At 39.9% G+C, this 24,351-nt stretch overlaps 4 protein-coding genes across 4 annotated transcripts; 3 read left to right on the forward strand and 1 right to left on the reverse strand.

Annotated features, from left to right (window-relative positions):
• Positions 1-3,601: 3,601 nt before the first annotated feature.
• On the forward strand, positions 3,602-5,321 carry MELLADRAFT_103724 (uncharacterized protein; the record flags this gene model as incomplete). Its single annotated transcript, XM_007406673.1, has 5 exons — positions 3,602-3,724; positions 3,803-3,939; positions 4,180-4,300; positions 4,359-4,707; positions 4,837-5,321. The coding sequence occupies 5 exons, from the start codon at positions 3,602-3,604 to the stop codon at positions 5,319-5,321; spliced, it is 1,215 nt and encodes a 404-aa protein (XP_007406735.1).
• Positions 5,322-7,617: 2,296 nt separating this feature from the next.
• On the forward strand, positions 7,618-8,867 carry MELLADRAFT_95127 (uncharacterized protein; the record flags this gene model as incomplete). Its single annotated transcript, XM_007406674.1, has 2 exons — positions 7,618-8,292; positions 8,364-8,867. The coding sequence occupies 2 exons, from the start codon at positions 7,618-7,620 to the stop codon at positions 8,865-8,867; spliced, it is 1,179 nt and encodes a 392-aa protein (XP_007406736.1).
• A 3,231-nt stretch (positions 8,868-12,098) lies between these two features.
• Positions 12,099-13,551, forward strand: MELLADRAFT_103726 (uncharacterized protein; the record flags this gene model as incomplete). Its single annotated transcript, XM_007406675.1, has 3 exons — positions 12,099-12,603; positions 12,853-13,445; positions 13,510-13,551. The coding sequence occupies 3 exons, from the start codon at positions 12,099-12,101 to the stop codon at positions 13,549-13,551; spliced, it is 1,140 nt and encodes a 379-aa protein (XP_007406737.1).
• A 151-nt stretch (positions 13,552-13,702) lies between these two features.
• MELLADRAFT_103727 (uncharacterized protein) lies at positions 13,703-14,661 on the reverse strand (the record flags this gene model as incomplete). Its single annotated transcript, XM_007406995.1, has 2 exons — positions 13,703-14,212; positions 14,287-14,661. The coding sequence occupies 2 exons, from the start codon at positions 14,659-14,661 to the stop codon at positions 13,703-13,705; spliced, it is 885 nt and encodes a 294-aa protein (XP_007407057.1).
• Positions 14,662-24,351: the final 9,690 nt, after the last annotated feature.

Here is a 24,351-nt window from a genome sequence, read left to right on the forward strand (position 1 = left end):
GGTTTATAAGTTTTTTTTAGGTTAGAATATGAAAGAACAACACTGTATTATACTGCAACAACTTTAATCTCAAAGTTTGATAAGGAGAAACACAAGTTATTAGAGGAAAGGTACTTTTGTAAGGATGGTAAACAAGGGTTATACGTGTAATTTACATATGTAATGGTGGTAGTAGTGAAATTTAGGGTTGTCAAGAGGATTTTCTGGGATTATTAAGGTTATAGAGGATGATTTCATATAACATGAGCAAGAAAGAAGGAGTAACAGCTGTGAAAAGTAGTGAAAATGGGTGAATTTTGTTGAAAATGAAGGTTTTCAGCGTATGACATATGCCAAATAACATCCAATTGTGATGGTAGATAGCTCATTCAATGCAAAAGAGTGGATCACATAATGTATAAGCTTCAAATCACTAGTAGTGGAGGTGTATAAACAAAGTTATAAGGGAAATAAGAAATTGGTGTGAACTTTGAATTTACAGTCACAAGCATACATGTAACACTAAAACCCTTAACTTTACAGCTCAATAACTCAGTCATCACTCATCAGAAACACATGATATGGCACCATTTATTGATCAGCATCACAACCTCTACAAGATACACTTTAGTAATCCAAAATTGGACCCCATCTGAAAAAATTTGTAATCTCAAAAACTGGGTTTCAGCTAGTTTACAAGGAAAAAAACACCTGTATTCATCATAAGAAGTGCTGTACATCATATAACTACATCATTGATCACTTTTGGCTGTGTGAATTACATCATACATTAGTGATCATTACATTGCGTCATCATATGGTCTTTAGGGTTCTTCAGGCAGATTTGGCTGTTTTTGAGGCTGTTGACTATTGTAGGAGTTTTTACATGTGGATATAAATACTCTCTGATGATTTTGGGATTGTTGTTTCCTTTTCTGCATCTTATCCCTTTGTTGTAGTGTTATAAATCATTATTTATTTACTACATTTGTACCAAGATCACTTAAATACGGCCTTTCAAAACAAGGAGAAATTTATTTATGTGTGTTCAAGGCTATAAGTCTCTTTGGGAATAATACTGACAACAGTATTGCTAGTAATAAAAATTGTTTGTAGACCTTTGCGCTTAAGATCTGGAATAGTACTTATACAAGTACTGAGAACATTTCTCTGGTGCCTTTTATCTATTTCTCTGTTATCACAAAGTGGTCAGCAAGTGCCCTTGTGCTGGTTTCCTTGAAGAAGGCAGTCTTTAGGCAACTTCTACTATTCTTACGTAGTAGATTATCCCTTCTTAGGCATTGTAAAGCTCTTGTTGAGCTTTAAATACTACATATTGGTGACTCCGCTGGGGCTTTTACTTTCAACAAGCAACAGCCGTCATTTATATTTAATAATTCCCTTAATCATTATCTTAAAACATCCACAATTTATTATTAAAATTAACTATCAAATTAACAATAAATCAAAACTCAACATTTCAAAATACAACTATTATCATCAAGAATTAATTATAATTAATCAATTCATATCAAAATTAATCATATATATACTATTCAACAATAATTCATCTTTGAAATTCATAATATAATTCAAAAACCATGCATATCTTTAAAATAATTACCACCTTCAAAATCATCAATATTCTGAGTTGTCTTTATTCAATAACATATTTCATTATATCAAAAGAATAATCTGTCTTCAGTTATTCAAATTCATCATCAAGAAGTAGCAGATGAGGGAGATTCAGAATTAGATCTACCACCAACATCTCATTATAAAAGAACTTCATGTGCAAGCAAAACTTATGTTCAAGAAAATCTTCTTAATTATTCCACATCTTCACCATCTGGATCTTTACCACCACCTCCAGGACCTGCTTCAAGATCAACAATTTGTGGAAAACAACATGAAGAAACTGTGTCTGAGGATCCAAGACCTCCTACAGCAATTATTGGCTTTAGAGAACAGGAAGCATTATTACCCTCTGACCAGGAGGAAGAACCTGATTGGCAATAACAGTTTTTTAATCAACAACCATATTATTTACAAAGAGAGAAAGAAATGGCTGATATGATAAATTTAATAAGAATTAAGGAAGAAAATGGGAAGAAGGAAAAGAGTGACGAGGTTATTAAGGTTGTGAAGAAAGGAAAAGGAAAGAATATAACAAAGAAGATTGTTAAAGAAGAAGAAAGTGATGGGGATTCTAGCACCTCAAGTAGTTCAAGTGATGAATCAAGTTCTACTCCAGAAGAAAGTGATGAAGATAAAAATAATGAAAGGTGTAGAAGTCATATGAAACCACAAAAAATTGACAATTCTGACACAAGTGTGAGATTTGAAGTTGGAGGAAATGTCAAGAAGTTTATTATCAATTTGGTGCTTCAGAACTTGATATGGTTAGACAATTTACCAGTCTTGTTGTTGGAGAGGAACTTGAGGAAGAAATACATGATATGGAAGGATGGGGAGCGGGAGAATGGAGTTGGAAGAAGGTTAAAGAACAATTAATTGCAAGATATCAGACTACCACGCAGCAGCCAAGATATTCTATTGATCCTTTAAGGACTTTATCTCAAAGGACTATGAGAAATGGAGGTGTTATGTGGAAAATTGAATATCAAACTTTTAGAATTAACTTTGATAAGATTCATCAATATTTGGCTAGACATGATTTTATGGATTCAAATGACAAAGAGGTGGCACAGTATTTTTATAAACACCAGCTCCATTCTCGTGTAGCACGTCGACGTGCACACACGAAGAATGTCCTGTAGAAGCGTGATACAAGCTTCGAACAGGTCTTTAGAAAACAGCTAGGACTCCCTTTGTTGAATCAATCAGACGGTGAGACCGTAAGAGACATAGGGAGTCTGAGGTGTCTGATCTTGTCTGTTCAGCGTGTTGTCTGCGACAACGGCTAACGGCTGTGCCGGGCACGTCACCAGTTTGGTTTCTTACAAAATACCTCGACTATCTGATTGAACAGTTGAAAAGCTTGCCTTTGAGTCCTACCATAGACATCTGTGGACTATCACCTGTCTTGCGAGCAGTTTCAGTTTCTGTTTCAGTGACCTGAAGTTGAACAGAGCGGTCACAATGTCTTAGGCAATATATACCAACAAAACTGCATAAACAGCAATGTGATGCTCGCAAATGTGTCTTAGAATCGAAAGAAACTGACCACCTGTGGCATGTTCTCATATTCGGTTTCTGTTGGTGAGGAAGTTCAACAGAACATTCTTGAATTTATATGAGATAAAGCCGCACACACAGCGGTCGTTTGAATCTGACTCTCGCCTAGGCACTTGATGTTATCACGGCAAACGAGTCTTAGCTTCAACAGAAACCTCTCTTCAATGTTGATCAACAAAAACTACAAACCTTTGGCTTGCCCGCCCACCTATTCCGAGGTACCTTGAGACATACCATCGTGCTTTCATCACATATTTATATTGTGGTCTCTTGCTCTCGTGTGGGCTTCAAACTCACAAGACTTGTTGATTTCCTTGTGATCATCCGCACACATCATTCTTTGATCTGAATAAGTTCATTTTCATTTTCCAAATCGTCGTATATTGCTACAAAAGATTCCATTTCATTGCTACATAAATTCAAAATGCCTCTCAACCCTTACAAAACTTCACCATATCACTCAAAGAGTGTTAAGAGATGGCAACATCTTGTTCGTAAAAACGCGTCTCTTCGCACTATGTCGAAATATGAGATGACTATTGTTCATGTGAGTTTTTCTTACATTCAAGCCATAACCATCCTTTCCGATTATTCCTGTCTGATTATCTTCTATATTTTCCGTTAGTCTCTTGTTCGCCGACACCTCCGTGTCTTGATGGGCCGAGAGTCCAATCAAGCACCCATCCCACCCTCGCTTTCAGGACCTGAGAAAGAGGGTTTGCTCGAACGGTTCCCGGAAGGCGATCCAATGCCTGTCGGCTGGTCTGTCCCTCTAATCAACAATACAGACCTTGTGAAGACTGGCCCTCACATAAGCAACGAGGAGTTTCGAGAAGTCGAGAACAAATTGATGTGATGGGGGCTCAGACGTTTTTCATTTGACTGGGAGGCGGACCTAGAAGCCCCGGTGAACGTCTTGGCCCGCGAAGTATTATGGAATTTGTTTTATCACGCAATCAGACATCGTGCTTATCGCTTCACTATTAACGAACACCTTCTCAGGCGCCAAATTGTCTTGCCTGTCATCTTGGAACAATTCAATCTCCTCGCTCGGAAGTATAAAGATCAATGCAACAACCCAGAGGTACTTGAGTATCACTACGTAGTTGCCCAGAAAAAAAAGGTCAGCAAGTAATCTATTTTTTTTCAAATTCATGGTGCTGACTAAGTTCTGAGAACAGGTTTTGGAACAATATCGGGCTTACATGATCAAATCGGGTGCTAGTCCTCGCTTGGTGTCCATCTTTCAGCCTAGAAACTACTCCCTTCTCGGAGATTTCTTCGAAGTCAAAGTTTCGGCCGCGATCACTTCCGTCAATGAAGTACACTTCTTGGTACCTAAATGGTGGTCTAAGGATACCTTGTCGTTCATCGAGACGATTGAGAAACATGTCCACTTTAATTCAACCTCTCGCAGCGATTATCCCGGAACGATTCGACCTGCTCACAAGTACATACCCACGGACTCAAAGGATTACGGTGTCGTAACTCGTCACCTTCCTTCCGATATGTATAGCAACGATTTCGAAGGTTCCTTACTACCAGCTGAGCTGTCAGACCTCAAGATGAAGGCTCCTGTCTTGCCGGACCTTCTCCACATGGAGTTAATCTTCCCTGTTTCTTGAATCGATTTCTTTCCACATCTACAAATTGATGGAGACGCGGGAAACGATTATTACACAAGTGACGAAGATGTGTCTGATGTAGAGCTTGAAGACAATTCCGAGATAGATTCCAAAACACACCCGTCTGATACTACTAGACTCCAAGATGAAATCGAGAGCTTAAAGGGCGACTTACAAAAATCGAACAACACTCTTTTGGAGTTCCAAAACCAAATACAACAGTTGATGCCCATACGCTTGGAAGAATTGATGAAAGCAAAGGAAGACATCAATATTATCAAGGCGAAGCTTGATTCGTTGCAGAACGTGGGAGGAGGTGCTCAACTCGAAAATTCCGAAGCTGAAGTGCAAGGAGTTGGTCAACTCAAAAATTCCGAATCTGAAGTGCAAGCTGGTGCTCAATTCAACACTGCCGAAACTGAAGTGGATGTGGGAGGAGGTGCTCAACTCGATACTTCCGAAAGTGAAGAACTTGATGTTCCACAACCTATGCACTTGAGCATTGAAAGCTCTCTCTGAGATCGACTGCACTCTGTTACCGGCAACGTTGATATTGAGTTGACAATGGAATTTTCTTTGATTAAAAATTATGTATCTATCCCCCCATCATGTTTTCTCCACTCCGATACAAAGTCTTGTACAGCCCATCTGTGTAACGGGTCCTCAGGTCAAGCACATGCAACCATGTTGTTTTCTGGTTTGACTGATTTCTTGGAGCGCTTGGTTTCCAAATGTTTTATCAATTGAAAGATGTTTGTGATGTGAAATTTGGCTGCGAAATTTGATTGATGTGATGTTATGGTCTTATGATAATGAATATTACCTCGACAATTCTGCATGCCAACTTCCCGAGCTCCAGGTGCTCGTTGTTCTAATCTTGTGCATATGTATCAATTGCCTTCAATTCATCAGAATCTTTATTGTCTTGTTTGAATCCAGCATTTTTTTCTTTTTGCTCTGCTTCTCGTTATTCTTTTTGGTGTGTGCTTTCTCACTATTTGTGGTACTAGAGTCTCCATGGGGACCTGAAGTGGGATCCTCTATATTCGACCGAGGGCTTTATGGGGCAGATTTAAAACTATCCGTATTGCCAGAATGTTCCTGTGGCAAGTTCATAGTCGAAGGATCCTCTTCGAGATCCACATCGTCTCTAATCTGGTTCTTTCCAGTTCAGATCATGGTGGGATTCATGGGAACTCATCTCAAATGAATCCTTTGTGACTGAAGGAGTCTGTGTTGGACTCTGCGTGACCTTTTTTGGATCTTGTTGATCACCCTCCAATTTTTTCTCTACATATCCATCATGCTTCTTCTCTTTGACCCATGTATTTAATCCAGGTGATTCTCTTGGCGATTCCATCTTCACTGGATAATCCACACCTTCTGAACCTCATCCCTCTGGGTTGGTTGTTTCCACGATGACAAGATCCTTCTTTGATCCGACAAGCTTTGGCATGCCAGTTTCTTTGAAAGCCTCGCTATCAGGACTGCCGCGCAATATTTCCAGACGTATACCCTCTCTGGGAGTGGATACTTGCAGCTTCGCGATTACTCCTCTTGCGCGCGACGCTTGCTCTGCGTTTTCAAGTTTATGCTCCTAGCCATCGAAACTCCCCCCAAGATGCTGGGTTGGATCCTACAACTCAGCTGTCTGATATTCTAGAAGGCTATTCGGGGGCAACCCCTTCAGGAGATGTAGTCGAGCAAGGGAATTTTTGGTTCCGCCCGCATGTATAGGAAAGTGGAGGCCGATGCATATTGAGAACCTAGGCTTTACAAGTTTGGTGGTGATCAGTGGGAAACATCAATTTATCGATTTAATGATCCGATACCTCAGTGGTTGTGAGAGGGCTTTTTCAGCCACATCAATGGTGGTCATCAAGATCGAGTTCTCAGAAATCTCTTTGAAACAAATATCGAGGTTGTGGAGGTTTCAGAGCAGCGTTAGATAAATTTGATCATGCATTTCTTTTACAAGGGTGGATATGATCGAAGTTGAAGGACACCAGTAACGGTACTGGTGTGTTTGACCAAGTTTTAAACGTGGCTGTGCTTGTGGTGGACAGTCCACAGGTGAGAACTGTTTGTCGAACAGCCCAAATAGGAAGACTGATAACATATTTGTTGGTGGGTTCTGTAGCCGGCTCTGTATTGCCACATCAGCTCTTACGAATTGTTCAAGAGCTGTGAATTTCGCCTATTCCTCCTTTATTTCAGTGTAACATATCTCTTCAAAGCCTCTTTATTTTTTTCTCACTTCAAACTACATTCACTTGGATTTACTTATTTCGTGTATATTTTTAATCATGAGTCATCAACCCACTGGTACACAGAACACGGCATGTAACTCACAAGGAACTTCGAAAAGACGTCGCTGTGAAGACGATCCACAACAAGAAGGTGTGCTCATAGTTTGGTCGCAATCTATCGTATATGTGATGTTTGGTATTGATTTCATGGAATGCTGTCTCGATGTTTCCTGAAATTTATAGATCAAAACAATGCTGGTCTAGGAGGCGTTTCTGATTCTGATGATGAAAATAGTTCAGGTTTGTCTTATCTTCCATGTAATCCGATACAATTAACGTTGAATATGCCCTGAGATTGTTATTATTTTTCTTTGGTATCAATTTTAGATGGAGACCTTACACATGAAGATATCATGGAAAGAAAAAGAATGAAGGCTGCACATTCGAAAGTACTTACACAGATCTGACAACGAGATGAAGGGATTGGGAAGATAGCTGGTTCCCATCCGGTTCCGAAATCGGCAACTCCTCTGGCAAGAGCGATTCACGAGTTCACACGGACGATCATGGGCATCCCAAGGAAAGCAAGGGGCTCTTCAGCATTTCAAAGCGCTGGTACAGCAAAACTTCCTGATCCTCCCACCGACGACGAACGCCACGATTGGCTGACTCGAAGACAGGTCCGAGAACAATTTATTCGGAATGCACAGGATAAAGCTTTAAAAAAATACATTTTGAAAAAACCCATGGGTTTCAAACCAAACCACAAACAAAAGAAAATGGTCGAAAAGGACGCCGCCGAAATGGCAACTTTGTCGAATCCGATGCAGCCGGTGGTCTTCAAGTCTCGCATATTGTCTAACAGTCGAAGTAAATACCCTCATCATTTCGCAACTCAATGTGAGGCAAGCTTAGCAATGGCCGGTTTCCCAAGATGTATGTTTGACTGGGAAGCTTCTTACGATACACCTTGGAACTCCGCAACGGCTACTATCATATTATCGCATTGGCTTAAGGCCTACGAAGCAAATGGTGCGAGAGAGTTTGGAATTCTTACGAAGGACAATACTGCTCCGAATTGTGAAGAAGTACTTCGACGCTGGTGTGGAAACAAGGCTACAAAATTCAGAGAACAATCTCGGAATGTGGAGTTGATGAAGACACCCGAGGGTCAAAAGAAACTGAACGATAACATATTAATAGCACAAAGTATCACAAACAAAAGACGTCAGAAAGACAAGGTTAGTGGCTGCTTTCTCTGTAGTTGGAAAGAAACGTAGCCAAAGACTCATCTTAATCTTTTGTATATCAGATTTACCAAGCAAGGAGGGCCACAGGTGTCAGGTTGTTCGGCGAAAATTCAGCAGAGGTGCAAATGTTGTCTCACGAAGAAATACATTCTGATGATGAACTGGTCGTATCTAATACAAGCGGCTCTCGTCAAAAGTTACGCCTCGAATGGCGCAGCGCAGCATTGGATACTCTCATCAACCTGCTGGACCAAGCCCATTGGAAGCGCAAGAGGATCCCGAAAGACATTAGACAGGCAAAACAGCTGGTTGAAAGAGGGGTATACGCGCCTGAAGCTGATAAAGATCGGTACCCACCAAAGGGGTTCCAATTGTCTCTGGTTTCTCCTGTCTGGTATGATCAACAAGAGGGTTTGTTGTTGGAAGAATTGGCTTTGAATGAAGAAAACCCCGTCCACATCGCCAATGCTATCCAAGGAGTGATGCAAAGTTTCAGATCTCGTGCCAGTATGGCTGCTGAAGAGGCAGCGGGGAGTAGTTCGGGAGTGATGGCAACCCAATTGTGATGTTCTCATATTTGCTTCTTTTTTATCTTAACATCTTATATACAATTACCTTCTTGTTTATAAGACTGCTTCTTATATATATGTGAATAGTGTGAATAGTGTAAATAGTTATAAGTGTTGATACAATTACCTTCTTTTTGATCTTACTTCTTATATACATGTGAATAGTGTGAATAGTGTCAATAGTTATAAGTCTTGATAGTGTATAAACATGAAATGTCTTTGTCATTGTTTTAAGACTACCTCATATTTTTCAACATCCTCGTCAATTCACCTCACCCAAATTTTTGAACGAAACAGGTTACAAGGTTTGTCATTGTTTCAAGACTACCTCATATCTTTCAACATCCTCGTCAATTCATTTCACCCAGATTTTTGAACAAAACAGGTGACGAGTCAATTATATTGACTCGTCTTCTTTATATCCTGAGCATCATCTTATGATACTCAGCATTTCGCCAATCAGGGCCGGGGCTGGTAAAATGTATTGAAGCTTCGCATTTCGCGAATTGCCAAGCTTCAATACAGATCCACATTTCACTCGTGCCAAACTAACGATTGCTACCTGAAGACCAAATTCAATACACCTGACGATCAATACCAGGGTGAGTTTCACCTCGTAAAGCGAGGACAGTCAATTATTCGGTTGGTTTCAATACCAAATAATCGACTGTGACCGATATGCCTGAAGATCGGTACCAGGCTTGATACACCTGACGATCAATACCAGGGTGGGTTTCACCGAGTCAAGCGATCACAGGCGATGATTTGGTTGGTTTTAATACCAAGTAATCCACCGTGATCACAGCCGATATGCCTGAAGATTGATACCAGGCTTGGCTTGCAATGACACTTGCCGATTTCAACAGTTTCCATAACCAACTGTGATCATAGCACCGATATGCCTGAAGATCGATTCCAGGCTTTCAACGGTTTCCATAACCAACTGTGATCATAGCAAGCAAGCCTGAAGATCAATACCAGGCTTGCTTTACCGCGGACGCTTGCCAACATGTATATTTTCAACGAGCTCAGCAAAGGTTGGCAAGCACGGGCCTTCCACTGGCGCGATAATCTTCAGACCAAGATTACCATTTGGATTGAGGGTCAATGTGATGTGCATGCAGGGTAAAATGTCTAAGCACCCATGCATATATTGATCAAACACTCTTAGAAACATAGTTATCTTTACACATGTTTCTGAATATAAGAATTGCCCTTCTCATACTTATCTTTCCCACGCGCCCCTTTTGGTTTCTTCAACTTTGATCTTCATATCGTCATTTTTCTTCGTACTCCCTGTTTTCTCTTCCACTTCTGGTTTTCAACTCTGCTATCCAAACATATATGGCGTCTTTTGGGCCAGATCACACCTGCTGCACGTGTGTACCTCTTGGCTGTTCCAAAAGACAGTTTCAAAAGCACGGAGAGATACACACAGGGCGCCTTTTCCATCGCACAAATTACCCTCGACATCTGACAGAGTCTACTGCTTGCTCTGCGGCTGACATAGGCAAGTTCATCAAGAAGTTTTGAAAGAAGTATGATTATTTGTCTCATCATATTTCCTTCACAGCTGTTGTTCCATCGAATATCTGTACAAACCGCTCCGATCTTGCTCCTGCCCCTCCTATACTTGGGAAACGCGCTCGATCCCCCAACATCTCAGCCTCTGGCCCAACCTCTCATGTCTCTGCCGAGGAACCACTCCAAAAGACCACACGCTTGGCGGTCTCAGTTGATCCGGTACTTGATTTACATCCAAATTTGGATTCACTAGAATCCACCTCTTGCCAGGCTAAGTGTGCCCCCCTTCCACTGAATCAACAGTTCACATTCCAACTTGAACCTCAACTCCATTTCAACACAGACACCTTCTACACTCCGCGGACTCACTTACAACATCCATCATGTGTTCAGTCCATGATTCAAGTCTTGAATGAGCATCTCATCAAGAACGGTTCTGTGCACGATTGTAGAACTTCACTTAAATTAGAACGTCACAAATTTGAGGCTGCTTTTGCCAGGACCGATCCCAAAGTGGTATCTCTCAGCACTGAAATTCCGCTTGGTGTACTCAAGCTTTTACGCGCCTTTAATCTTGAAGCACGCGTGCATCAAAGTGTCACATGCGGCAATTGCTTTTCATTATATGGCCCCCCCGAGAAAAGTCCAAATCAGCCCACCTGTAACAATTTTCAATTCTCGACCACAAAGTCAAATAAGCCAAAGTTTGAATGTAAAACCGCACTTTACAAACCAGACACTAAGAAAGCCGATTCAGTGCGCCCTCGAAAGGTTTTCTATCACCAAAAATTTGTCGAATGGCTTGCCACAATGTTACATCACACAACATTTGAAACCAATCTTGACTCCTTGTTGACTCGTCCCAGCCCACCCTCAGGGATCTTACAAGACATATGGGATGGGACCCTCTGGAACACGTTCAAAAAAAATGGCGCAGTCTTCACGCGGACTTCTGGGAATTTGGTTTTCGGATTCTATGTAGATTGGTTTGACCCATATGGCACCAAACGAGGACGAAAGCATAGTTCTGGCCTCATGATGCTGATATGTTTCAATCTACCACCGGATATTCGATATCATGCCGATAACATGTTTGTATATGGCATCACTCCCAGCCAAAGAGAACCGACCAGTACCCAGATGAACCCCATATTAGCACCCTTGATTTCTGAGCTTAAAGAGCTATGGAAAGGTATTTATTTCAGCAAAACATCCCTTCACCCCAAAGGCAGAACAATCACGGTTGCTTTGTGGCCGCTCCTTGCTGATGTACCAGCAATGAAAAAAATATCCGGGTTTTCTGGCCACAGCCCAACCAACTTTTGCTCAAAGTGTTATATCACACTAGATGACATCAATTTTGTTGATATCAAAGTTTTCAAAAGTCGAACGGCGCTCACCCACAAAAGGCAAGCCCAAAAATGGCTTGAAGCCGATTCATCCAAGCTCCAAGATGACCTAATGAAGGACAATGGGGCCCGATATTCAGCGTTTTACGAGCTTCCTTACTGGCAGCCTCTTGATTTCGCCACTGTGGATGTGATGCATTGTATCATTCTTGGCTTATTGGCCGACTTCTCAAACACATACCTTCAAATCGCATCCGCAGGGAAGGATCTGAAGAAGCAACAGGATATCAAGCTGGGTCATGGCGATTATCCAGTCTTTGAACATATCTCAGCTCTTGGAACTCTTGACGCTGAAATGAGCGAGCCTGACACAGCTTCTTCCTCACGCCACAATGATCAATCTGCTCATAGCTCAACCGCACGAGCCAAATATCCACGCGCTGCTAAATCCTGGACCGACACAGAAAGTTCATTTGCTCCCAGCGGAGAAGGATCCGAAACGTCTCAGCAATTGCATAGTACACTCAAATTCTCTACCGGCCCAACCCTTACTGTTCACGAGCTTGAGATTCTTCACAAGACTGTCTGCAATACGATTGTTCCATCATGGCTTACTCGTGTTCCACACAAGGTTGGCATGCCAATGTGTGGTACTCTTAAAGCGGCGGAGTGGCTGAGCCTGTACACTGTGTACATGGTTCTCTCACTTGTAGCATATCACAACGACGCAGAACCCCACTCTGACGCGTCCAAGATACATTTAGGAATCACACTCGCCACACAGATTGTCAATATCTGTTTCTCACGTAGTCTGACCCCCGATGATGTCAACACACTGCCATATCTACTCAGTCAATATCGTAATCACCTCTTGGACGCTTGGCCTGACATCAAATCCAAACCCAACTTGCACTTTGCCCAGCATTTGCCAGCTCAATGCCGACTGCTTGGCCCACCTTCATACACTGCTTGTTGGGCTGGAGAGCGGGTCATAGGTAACATGGTTGCGACTCCAAAAAGCGGGAACCGTGGTATGTCTTTTCTTCCAATATCAGATTTTTGGTACTTCAAAATCTAATCATCAACCTTTTTTAAACTTTATTCTAAAGGGGTTGTCGGACAGACAATGATAAAGAAGCACACCCAAAGAGGGTTCTTTCTCAATTTCCTCAGGAACATACCTCCGAAGTATGCCAAAGAAATAGGAGCTAACATAATCCTCAGAGCTGCTGCAACAAACTGGAAGCCGTATTCGCCATCTTCGGAAATCGCCGCCGCAATCAAGCCAATATTACACGAAATGGATTGTGACACCGCACTCCAGTTCCAGATGACTTCAAGTTGGAAATTTGGTGGCAAATGTTTCAGCACATATGCTGAACATCATGGGGATAGTTATGTTGAGTTCATCCATCAAGGGACCAAAGGATATGGTGTCATTCATTACATAATCAGGTCTCATGAACATGCCCAGCCTATGTTTGTTCTGCACGTTTTCCGGGATCTTGACTCACAAGATGAGCATAAGAACCCTTACCGATTGCTACCTCACCTAAACGCAACAGTCAAGTATAATCACAATTTGATACTTAAGGCTTTCCTTACAAAGGATATCATAGGTCACTGCGCTGCATTACACAATCCAGCACAAACCTTTTGCATAAACAAGCCAACTGTCTCTCTTGTCGGTCTTCAAAGTATGGTGAGTTCAATTTCATCCATTGTAGGGACACGTGTCTAAACTGACTAAATTCTTATGTGATTAGAGTATGGCAGACATGTCTTCAAGTGATAATCGAAGGTCTTGAAACTAAGCTGCTTGTTTGTGACGTGGGTATTCATGTACTGGCAGTCAGTGGTTAGTTTTCCTTATATGATACGTGTAGATTACATGTATGAATACTTTATTTTATTGCTTGATACACGTTACAAATATATATATATATACATATCAGTCTCTCAATTTCCCGCCACATATCTATTTGTAAAAAAAAAACTATATCTGGTACTACCTGATTTAAATACGAGCGAGATACTAAAGTTTTGTATGACATTAGGTAAAGTATTTAACAGGCTTGACACAGGCTTCATTTGAAGTGCAGCTTTTTCTTCGTCTGTCAGATTGAAAAGGAAGAGAGGATCATAACAGTTTTCGGGAAGGCCCGGACAAAAAGCAGCATTTGAGTCAACCTGAGTGGCCTTTGTTCGACATTGGTCAAATCTCCGAGAGGCACGGAGAGGACCCTGGGTAGATGAACAATACTTGAAAGATAAGCCGTCTATTTGCTGGATTATTGAATTGTACTGTTGACTTCGCCAGACCAGGCCTATTGAAGGATATGAAGTCTCTTCAGGGACCCACTCTGTTTCTGAACAACAATCATGATGTGGCAAAAGTTCGGCCGCCTGGTCGGGAAGATTACTGGCTCGTAGAAGGCGCGATAAAGATTCGACTCTATATTTAAAAAGCTGGATCATTGCCAAATTAGCATCATGAGTTCTGTGAATGATCTATCCCAAGATGAGAATCTGTATCAACTCACCGTCCTTTTCTTACGCCGCATCTCTTTCTGGAGGTTTTTTTGGGCAGATCGACAATTTTGGCGAATATCTACACGCTGACCGCGTACCCATCGAAGCATAATTCCAAGGCAGTTTTCTTCTGTTTTGTGTTCTGGAGTTATCGATTGTTTGTCAAATGCACCTTGCAATCTAGCATATTGCCAATGCTTAACGATGAAGATTGCCATTGTTTGGTTCCATGGATCCCTGTCCGGCATCCCCCAATCAAAGGTCAATTGGCTGAGACCGTGGTTTTCCAAGTCAGTGCGGCAGAGGGACTTGAAGACATCGAGTTGTTGGGATGGTACGCAATCAATTAAAGTTGGCACTGTTGAGAAAATTCGCCGATCACTCATGATTTCCTTTCGAGTAAGGGGTCAAAGTCGGCATCTTTCATCGGGTGTAGGACCAGGTGGGTAACTCTTAGTGGACTTGTTGTATCCAAGCAAGGACCTTGCAAAGCTAGCCAGTGAGTGGCATATTGCTTCATTCGAATCTGGAAGCAAGTCGCGAACCGAAGCATTTAAAGCTTTGAGGGATTGGACTGCAGCCCCTCTCTTCCAGTGATGAGATGCTGAATGGTTTGAAAAGAGATAAAGGTAAAGATAAAGATCTTTACAATAGACCATGAAAGTAGAGAAATTTAGGACAAACCCATTGCCAGTGCCTTTAAAATTTATGTATGGAGATGCAAGGTGATAGAATGATGATTATGTTCCGACGACACAATCTGCTATCTAAATACTTGTATTGATGAGCTATGATGCCTTCAAAGGCTCAAATCATCACTGCTTCAATTCAAAACATCTCAGTATGTATTTACGATGGCCGGATATCAATCTAACGGACAGTCAGTTAACCTCAGAGTTAACAAAGGCCGAGTCAACCCTTTCTGCCATGATCCAACCGCCGCCGAAATTCTTTTTCGTGCGAATTGTTTCTCTACAAAGGGGTGATCAGGCCTGTATTACAATCTACGATTTGAAACTCAAACAAAAAACATTCAATCTTGTTTCAAACGTCTCCGTGTGTGCACGTCGACGTGCTACACGGTGATGGACGTGGTGAAAGCTTTTTCAGATGAACTTCACAAGAAATTTGAGAAGAGAATGATTAAGGAGAAAATGATGAAGAAAGTGTCAAGTGGAAGATATAAATTACCTAATTTGGAGAAATTGGAGCAGGTAGTTGATCATTATATTGAAGAAGAGGCGCTTTTGGTATTTGAAGATGTTGGAGAAGAAAAATATACTATTAAAAATGAAATTGCTGGAGTTCACAGTGAAGTTATTCAGAAGGATACTAGTAGTAAAGTTGCAAAGAGTGGTGGAATTCAAGGTAAGGCTAATCAGGAAATGCAGATTTTGTGTACTGATTTGAAGAATCTACAAATTAATCACATCCAAAATCCTTCACAATTACCTCTTAATAATGCTTATAACTTTGAAATTCCCATTTCAAATGCTCTACAGAATCAAATTCATGAACAAGTTGTTCCTCACCAAAGGGATAATGGTCAATTTCCGTCAAATAATAATTCCAGGCCTCAACAATTTAATAATAATCAAAGTGATTTTCAATCAAACAGAGCCCCTAATAATCAAAATTCCAATAAGTTGAATAATAATAATAACAGACCTGTTCAGAATCCTGTCAATAATAATGGGCATCAAACTCCCGCCATTAATATAATCAAAACTGTATGCCTCAACAAAATACTATGCCATTTTGTTCTTATTGTAACACGGAGGGACATTGTATGGGAAGATGTAAGTGGGTTATTCAAGATAACCAAGCTGGATTGCTTCAAGATAGAATGGATGGATTATTTTTACCTAAAAGTATTGAAAGAATGTATAAGAAGGCTAATGAACAAATTAGACAACAAGTTATTAAATATTCTGAAGATGAAGCAAATGCTATGGCACGGAATAATATGCAACAACAACAACAGAATGCTCCACCTGTAGATAATTCACCTGTAACTAATACAGAAGTTGCACCACCTGTAGTTCCCACGAGTATTTTAACCAGAGAAGAAGGAAAGGATAAGGTACATGAATTGAAGACTAATTGTAGTGTTTTGGAGGAATGGTCTGTTCCTGAATTGACTAAGAAGTGTGCTGAAGTTGAAGCTGGAGCAGGAAATGAATTATATGGCGTGGAGATGAAGACAAGCAGTGGAAAAGCTGTGGATCAAGGGGTTGTATTAAATAAATTGAAGAAGAAGAAGGAGAAGGTATCAATCAATGATATGATAGAAGAAATTGATGCTATGGACATGGATGAAGAAAATATTGGAGAAGAACAACATGATATACTGGATGGAAGTTCAAAGAGAATTTATAGGGATGAGGAAATTGATAAGAGTGGAAATGGTTCAGCTCAAACAAAGAAACAAATGTGTATTATTCCAAATAATGAAGATTTTGTGAAGAGTAGAACTGAGAAAAGATTACCTGCTTTTGCACATAAGGCTAAAATACTTTCTGAGGTTGTAGAAAAAATCATGAAAGGTGCTATTGAACTTCAAATTGAAGAATTATGCGCCATTTCACCTGTAATCTCTGATGAAGTTAAGAAATGGGTTTCAAAAAGAAGGCTTAATTTAAATCAAACAACTATGGCTTCAGTTGCAAATACTTCTATTTCATCTGACTTTGAATATGAAACAGAATCTGATTTCTCTTTGGAAGTTAATGTGCCTCAAGCAACTCTTTGGTCAACACCTTTGGGACATGTGGAAATTAAAATTGGGAAGATGAAGGTTAAATCTCTTATTGATTCAGGATCTGAAATCAATATTATTCCTTTGAAAATTATGCAGCTATTACCTGTTCAGACTTTAGTTAATTTAAAAAGTGGTGTGAGAGGTATAATTAGTGGTCATAGAACTCCTCTTTGTGGTATTGCTGAGAATGTCAAGAGTCATGTTGGCGCTAATATTGATTAAATAGTACATTTCTTTGTGGCAGAAGGCAATGACATGCCTATCTTACTTGGAAGACCTTTTCTCTTTGATTTTGAAGCTCAATTCAATTTTGAAGAAGATGTAGGGGAAAGAATTACTATAAAGGTTGTAGAGGTGTATGGATGAAAATCAGATTATGTGAACCTGATAGAGGCACGTGGGAAAGGAAATTAAATGTTTCAATTGAAGAAAGACAAGTGTTGATGGTGAAGAAAAATGAAGAGAAGGATTTATTTGAGGAATTACATGAAGAATTAAATGAAGATGAGATATATGGACTTCAATTTGAAAATGAAATCAATATGGAGCAGACTTTAATTGATGAAATTAATATTATTATGAACTGGGAGAATGAAGATATATTTAGAAATCCAGATGGAACTGAATATAGAAGTTTTGGTGCTAAATATAAATCAGTTGATAAAAAAGTCAAGCCAGTTAATGTGCCTATGCCTCAATATTTAAGTTTTCCTCTTCAAAGACCAATTTTATCAAGGGATCCTTATGTGACTCCTTCAGTTCCAAATCCTCCAGAATTCATTGATACTGAGAAGACTACAGTGGAAAGGTTGGAGCGGTGTAATTTTGGACCTTCAGGATGGCTTTCAGATGAGGAATGGAAGTTATTTCCTTTTATTTTAATTTTATAAGAAGGAGCTGTGGCTTATTGTGAAGAAGGAAGAGGATTATTGAAGCATTCTTATGGCTTACCTTATGTGGTTCCAGTAGTTGATCATGAACCTTAGCAAATTAAACCAATTCCAATAGCTACAGCAATCAGAAATGAGTATATTGAACTAGTAAGACAAAGAATCAGGACTGGTCTTTTTGAACAATCATCTTCAAGTTATTCTAGTCCAGTGTTTTGCATTCTTAAAGGTGTTGGGAAGTTGAGATTTGTTCATGCCCTTCAAGTATTGAATGAAGATGCGGGAATACCTCCTTCACCTGAAGAATTTGTGGAAGGTTTCTCTGGAAAAGCTTCTTATGGATTAGGGGATATTATGGGAGGATATGATGTAAGAGAATTGGTGCAAGTTTCAAGACCTTTAACTACTTTTGATACTCCTTTGGGAAGGTTACAATTCACCAGATTACCTCAAGGTGCAACTAATTCTGTGGCAGTTTATCAGGCACAAATGATGTGGATATTGCAAGATGAACTTCCTTAACATGCAGGAATATTTATTGATGATGGAGGATTTAATAGACCTGAAAGTGATTATAATAATGAAGTGTTAAAAGAGAATAAAGGAATAAGGAAATTTTGTTTGGAGTATGCTATTATATTGGAAAGATTATTATTTAGAATTGAAGAAGCAGGATTCACAGTATCTGGAAAGAAATTTGCCGTGTGTGTGCCAGCTGTAGAAATTGTTGGACATATAGCAAGCGGAAAAGGAAGAAGTGCAGCTGTTAAAAAGAAGAATAAAATTCAAATTTGGCCAACTCCAACAAATAAAACTCAAGTTCTTGAATTTTTATGCACATATATTTATGTTAGAATGTTTATTCCTAGCTTTGGACACCTTGCTGCACCTTTAAGAAGATTGACAAGAATGAATGTTGATTGGGAATGGAATCAAGAATGTGAAGAAGCTTTTAATTCATTAAGGAAGATAGTAGGAGAGGATATTGTTTTGGCAGCTTTGGATTATAGTGAAGGAGCAAATAAAATAATATTGGCTGTGGATTCAAGTTATATTGCAGCTGGTGGAATTTTAATGCAGGAAAATGATGAATGAGAAATGAGGCCTGTGTTTTATGAATCAGAAGTTTTTACTGAAGTTGAATCAAGATACTCTCAGCCCAAGTTAGAATTATGTGGTGTGGCAAAGGTTATGAGGAAGTGTAAAACAAAATTATGGGGTTAACATTTTGAATTGATGTCAGAATATAACTCAATTCATCAAACACGTCAAACCACATAAATACATTATCAAAATACATTACATCAAAATTCAATTAACTCAAATACATGACATCAAACCTAATTCATCATACACATGATTCAAACCTAGTTCAAAAAAGTATCACATATAAATATGATTTTCACTTCTCCACGTCAGCCTCTTTTCCCTCATCAGTTCACTGAGGAAAAAGAGGCGTGTAAGTGGATTTCTCATACAATTTCTCAAACTCATAAACTCTATTAAAACTTTCTATTTTATTTTACTTTGTTGTACAGACTGCTCCTGTTATCTTACCTTTATAGGTTTGTCATCCATTCTCGTCTTCGGTGTTCAGAGCCGCTAGACTCACACCCGTTTGCTGGTGTTATAAGGTTAGAGATATTAGTTGACTATATGAAATATAATCATCAGTTCACTGAGGAAAAAGAGGCGTACTGCTCCTGTTATCTTACCTTTATAGGTTTGTCATCCATTCTCGTCTTCGGTGGTCAGAGCCGCTAGACTCACACCCGTTTGCTGGTGTTATAAGGTTTGTCATCCATTCTCGTCTTCGGTGTTCAGAGCCGCTAGACTCACACCCGTTTGCTGGTGTTATAAGTCACCATTGCAGGTGACTTGAGTTTATTCAGATTCTCTCATGGTAGCGAGAGGATAACTCGATTCACAAAACCCATATATGTCCTCACCTTTGGACGCACCATCTCCTACAAACTCCTCTGTCGATCCTACCGACGAATCTCCTGAATCTCTTGAAAACCAAGATAATCCTTCTCCGAGTTCATCTGAAAAATCTTTCACATCCATTCAAACTCTTCAACGTAAACCACCTGCCATCATGTCTTCTCAATCCAATCAAACTATACCCTCCACTCAAAAAGAATTTGCCATAGCTTTAAACTTCAATCTAAGTAAAATCTCAGCCACCGTCATTTTGGGAAAGAACAATTATACCCATTGGGCGATTGGAATTAAGCGTTCATTAAAACACTTATGTCTTGATCAATACCTCATCTCACCAAACAAACCCGATGACATAACCGTAGAAGAACATCTCGCTAACAAGGAATGCCTTACGAATTTCTTAATTAATCGAATGGACGCATCTACTTCAGCTTTTGTAGAATCAAAACTTCAAATCAAAATCAATGAAGAAGTAGATATTGAGTACGAACCTTCAAAGCTATGGAAAATCATTCGAGACAACAAAGCTCCTGTATCCGAAGCTGCACGATTTCAACTTGATAATGAATTAGATGAATTTCGTCAAGATAGTCGTACAACCTTGGAAGCTCACTTAGCAAAGTTCAGAGAGATGAAAGATGAATTGATGCTCGCAGGAGGAGATCTTAACAATGGTCAACTAGCAAGAAGACTCATCAAATCTCTTCACCATAACAACCAATTCATTCTATCTAATGTATTTGATATGATTAATCCTTTAACGTATGATGGAGTTGAACATTACATCTTAAAGAAGGAGAAGGAAATTCGCAACTTACCTCAATTTTCAAATTTATACAAGAATCAATCATTTGTACCAGGAGCTCATTCTATCAATCGCAATAACAACAACAACCGTAGTAATCAATACACTCGACCCAAATGTACAGTCGATCAATGTGTATGTAGATATGGGAAAGATGATTGTTTTGAGAATCCTAAGAATCACGCTAAGAAGGTAAAATGGCAACAGGAGTTAATTAAGAAAGGAAAATGGAGAGGACAAGTTCCAAATCACTTACAGCAAAGTAGTTCATCAAAGACTTTTCAACATCGTCAAACATCTAATGTTGAAGAAATATCGAATACCGAAACCAATAATAACTTTGACGATCTAACTCAAGCAATGAATTCAATGAACGTATCAAATGATGATGGACCAACAGTTTTTCATACCGATTACTTCTGTAGCAATAAAGCTGTCGAAGCCAAGCTTCCGAGTAATTCCTTTGGTCTAGCCGATACAGGATCTTCTCATCATATGTTTAACAATCTGAAACATTTTGATCGAAATTCACTCGTTCCGAATCCTGATCCAAGCAAACGCCTCAATCTAGCCGGTGGAAAAGACACACTTGAAATTGAGAAGATCGGAACTGCTTATTTGCTGGATGCCGATGGAAGCGTCATGAAATTCAAAAATTCTCTATACGTTCCGTTATTAAACAAAAACCTGATCGCTGCTGGAGCTTTAATCAAGAAAGGAGTTACCCCTTCCATACATCCAACTCAATCTCATCTTTTCACTTTAAATCTCGGCAAGAAAGTTTTATTTCGCGGCTTCTTCTCTGGTAATCTCATGGTCGTGAAATTGATTGAATGTCCTGTAGGTCAAATTCCAGTTCAACCATCATCGTCAGCCACAAACTCTCAATCTGATAGCCTGTTGAATCTACATCGTCGACTAGGTCACCCTAATTTCGCCTATCTCCAGAAAATGATTAAGCATAAGATGGTTGATGGTATTTCGGATAATTGTGACATGTCTAAACCAGTAGATTGTATTGCTTGTATTAAATCTAAAAGCGAAAGACTTCCATTTTCTCATTCTCGACCTCGTGCTCAAAACAAACTAGAAAATGTACATGTCGATCTCAGTGGTATTATCAGAGGTTATATAAACAATGACTACCTATATTATATCCTCTTCACCGATGACTTAACTGGGATGAAATTTGTATACTTTCTGAAATCAAAAGATAAATCATCAGTATTCAACGCCATATGTGCTTTTATAAACTTTGCTGAGCGACAGAGCGAAAGAAAAGTGAAATGCTTCACCTTGGATCAAGGATCCGAATTCTTCAATTCTTTGTTTGTACCTTATTGTCGAGAACAAGGTATTTGGCTGCATGAAACCGCAGCATACACACCAGAGCAAGACGGAGTATCAGAACGAGCTAATAAAACTATCACTTACAAAGCAAGAGCCTTACTCCAACATGCCAATGTTCCACCGAGTTTCTGCTTTGAAGCAGTAAACACAACTGTATATCTCGACAATAGAACTATATCTTCTGCTTACAATAATGGACTAATGACACCATTTGAAGCTTGGTATGGTCGAAAACCATCTATATCACACCTTCGTACCTTTGGATGTGGTGTTGAGTACCTTATCAGGAAACCACAAAGAGAAGGCAAATTTCATTCTATTACCCGTACCACCATTTTACTCGGTTTTGCTACAGACAACTTCAACTATCGAGTGTACGATCTTGAATCAAAGAAAATCATAACTTCCCACAACATCATATTCCGTGAAGATTTCTTTCCATTTAGAAAATCAATCAAATTCAATTACGATAATTTATTCTCAAAGAAAGAAATAGAAGAACTCAAAGAATCAAATCCCGGAATCGATACCGTAATCAATCTTGATGACGATGATTTCCCTTTTATCAAAACCTCCAAACCCGGTGACAACCAAGATATTATCCCAGAGTCTGAACCTCTGCGTGATAATGTTGAGGACACCCCAAATCCAGAACCACCAATTCCATCTGAAGCAACCAAGGAGTCTGAACCTCCTGTGGAAGCAACAATAGATGATGTGAACAAAAGCTTAGATCAATTGAATGTCCGACGATCAACTAGGGAAAGACACCCTCCCGATCGATTTACACCGTCTAGCCAGCATGCTTTCTGGGCAGATATAAATGCTTTCATTTCAGAAACCGATGACGACGAATTGTACGCTTTCAGTACAATGCCAACTGTCAGACTAATCAATGAGCCTAAGACTTACAAGCAAGCGTTGAAATCGAAAGAACGATCAGAATGGATAGATGCTATGAACAAGGAGTTATCTTCAATTGACAAACGAAAGGTATGGAAAATAGTCCCTCGTCCAAAGAACAGAGCGGTAGTTGGCGGAAGATGGGTCTTTCGAATTAAATCAAATTTAGACGGTTCAATTGCTAAATACAAGGCTCGATATGTGGCCAAGGGCTTTTCTCAAGTGCCTGGGGTTGATTATCATGATACCTACTCTCCAACAGGTAAACCCGCATCTCTCTGTGCCCTAGTTGGAGTCGCCGCATTAAACGGATGGCCAGTTCACTCCATGGATGCCATATGCGCCTTTCTCAATAACTATCTTGATTACGAAATTTTCATGGAGCTTCCGGAAAACCTCAAAGAAGAATACGGACCTGATATGGTAGCATGCCTCCTTCGAACCATTTATGGTTTAAAACAATCAGCAAAATACTGGAGTGATGATGTGACTAAATTCCTACTGTCTATTGGATTCAAACAATCAGAAGCAGACGCTTGTGTATTTGTGCGCATATCAATGAAAGGAACAAAATTCTCTGCTTTATATGTACACGTTGATGACATGGCAATCACGGGAAATGAAATTGACGATATAAAGAAACTGATTGCTAATAGATGGGATATGGAAGACTTAGGGGTATCTCATTGTATAGTTGGAATTCAAATATGTTGAACATCAGATTTTTCTTACGCAATAGGTCAACCTGCAATGATAGAAAGCGTACTTGAACGTTTTGGTATGGCAAGTTGCAAAATAGCTAGCACACCTCTCCCAGCTGATCTCAAGCTTGTTCGAGCGACTAACTTTGAAGTTCAAGACTTTTGTCGACAAAATTTACCTTACCGCAACGGAGTTGGTTCCTTGATGTATCTCTCACAGTGCAGTCGTCCTGACATTGCTTTTGCAGTTGGTGTACTGTCTCAACACCTTGACCGGCCATCCCGAGCTCACTGGAACGCATTTATTCACGTCTTACGATACCTTAGAGGAACCACCCATCTTTTCATTGAATACAGCGCTGATGATAAAGGCCTATCAGGTAATCAATCCTGGAACTGTCCGTATGGTTTCTCAGATGCCGACTGGGCAGGTAACAAGGACAATCGCCGATCAACGACTGGATACGTTTTCAAGTTTCTAGGTGGAGCAATCAGCTGGAAGAGTCGTCTCCAACCGACCGTGGCGCTATCAAGCACAGAAGCCGAATATCGAGCGACAACAGAGGCCGGACAAGAGGCCATCTGGCTTCAAAATCTTCTGAGATCATTTGGCTTTGAAATTCAAGAGCCAACACGTTTGCATTGTGACAACCTTGGTGCAATACACCTCACCTCAAAGACTATTTTTCATGCTCGAACTAAACATGTAGAGATACAATATC

The sequence above is a fragment of the Melampsora larici-populina genome (genome assembly GCF_000204055.1).
Source record: "Melampsora larici-populina 98AG31 unplaced genomic scaffold MELLAscaffold_7, whole genome shotgun sequence".
Lineage (NCBI taxonomy): Eukaryota > Fungi > Basidiomycota > Pucciniomycetes > Pucciniales > Melampsoraceae > Melampsora > Melampsora laricis-populina.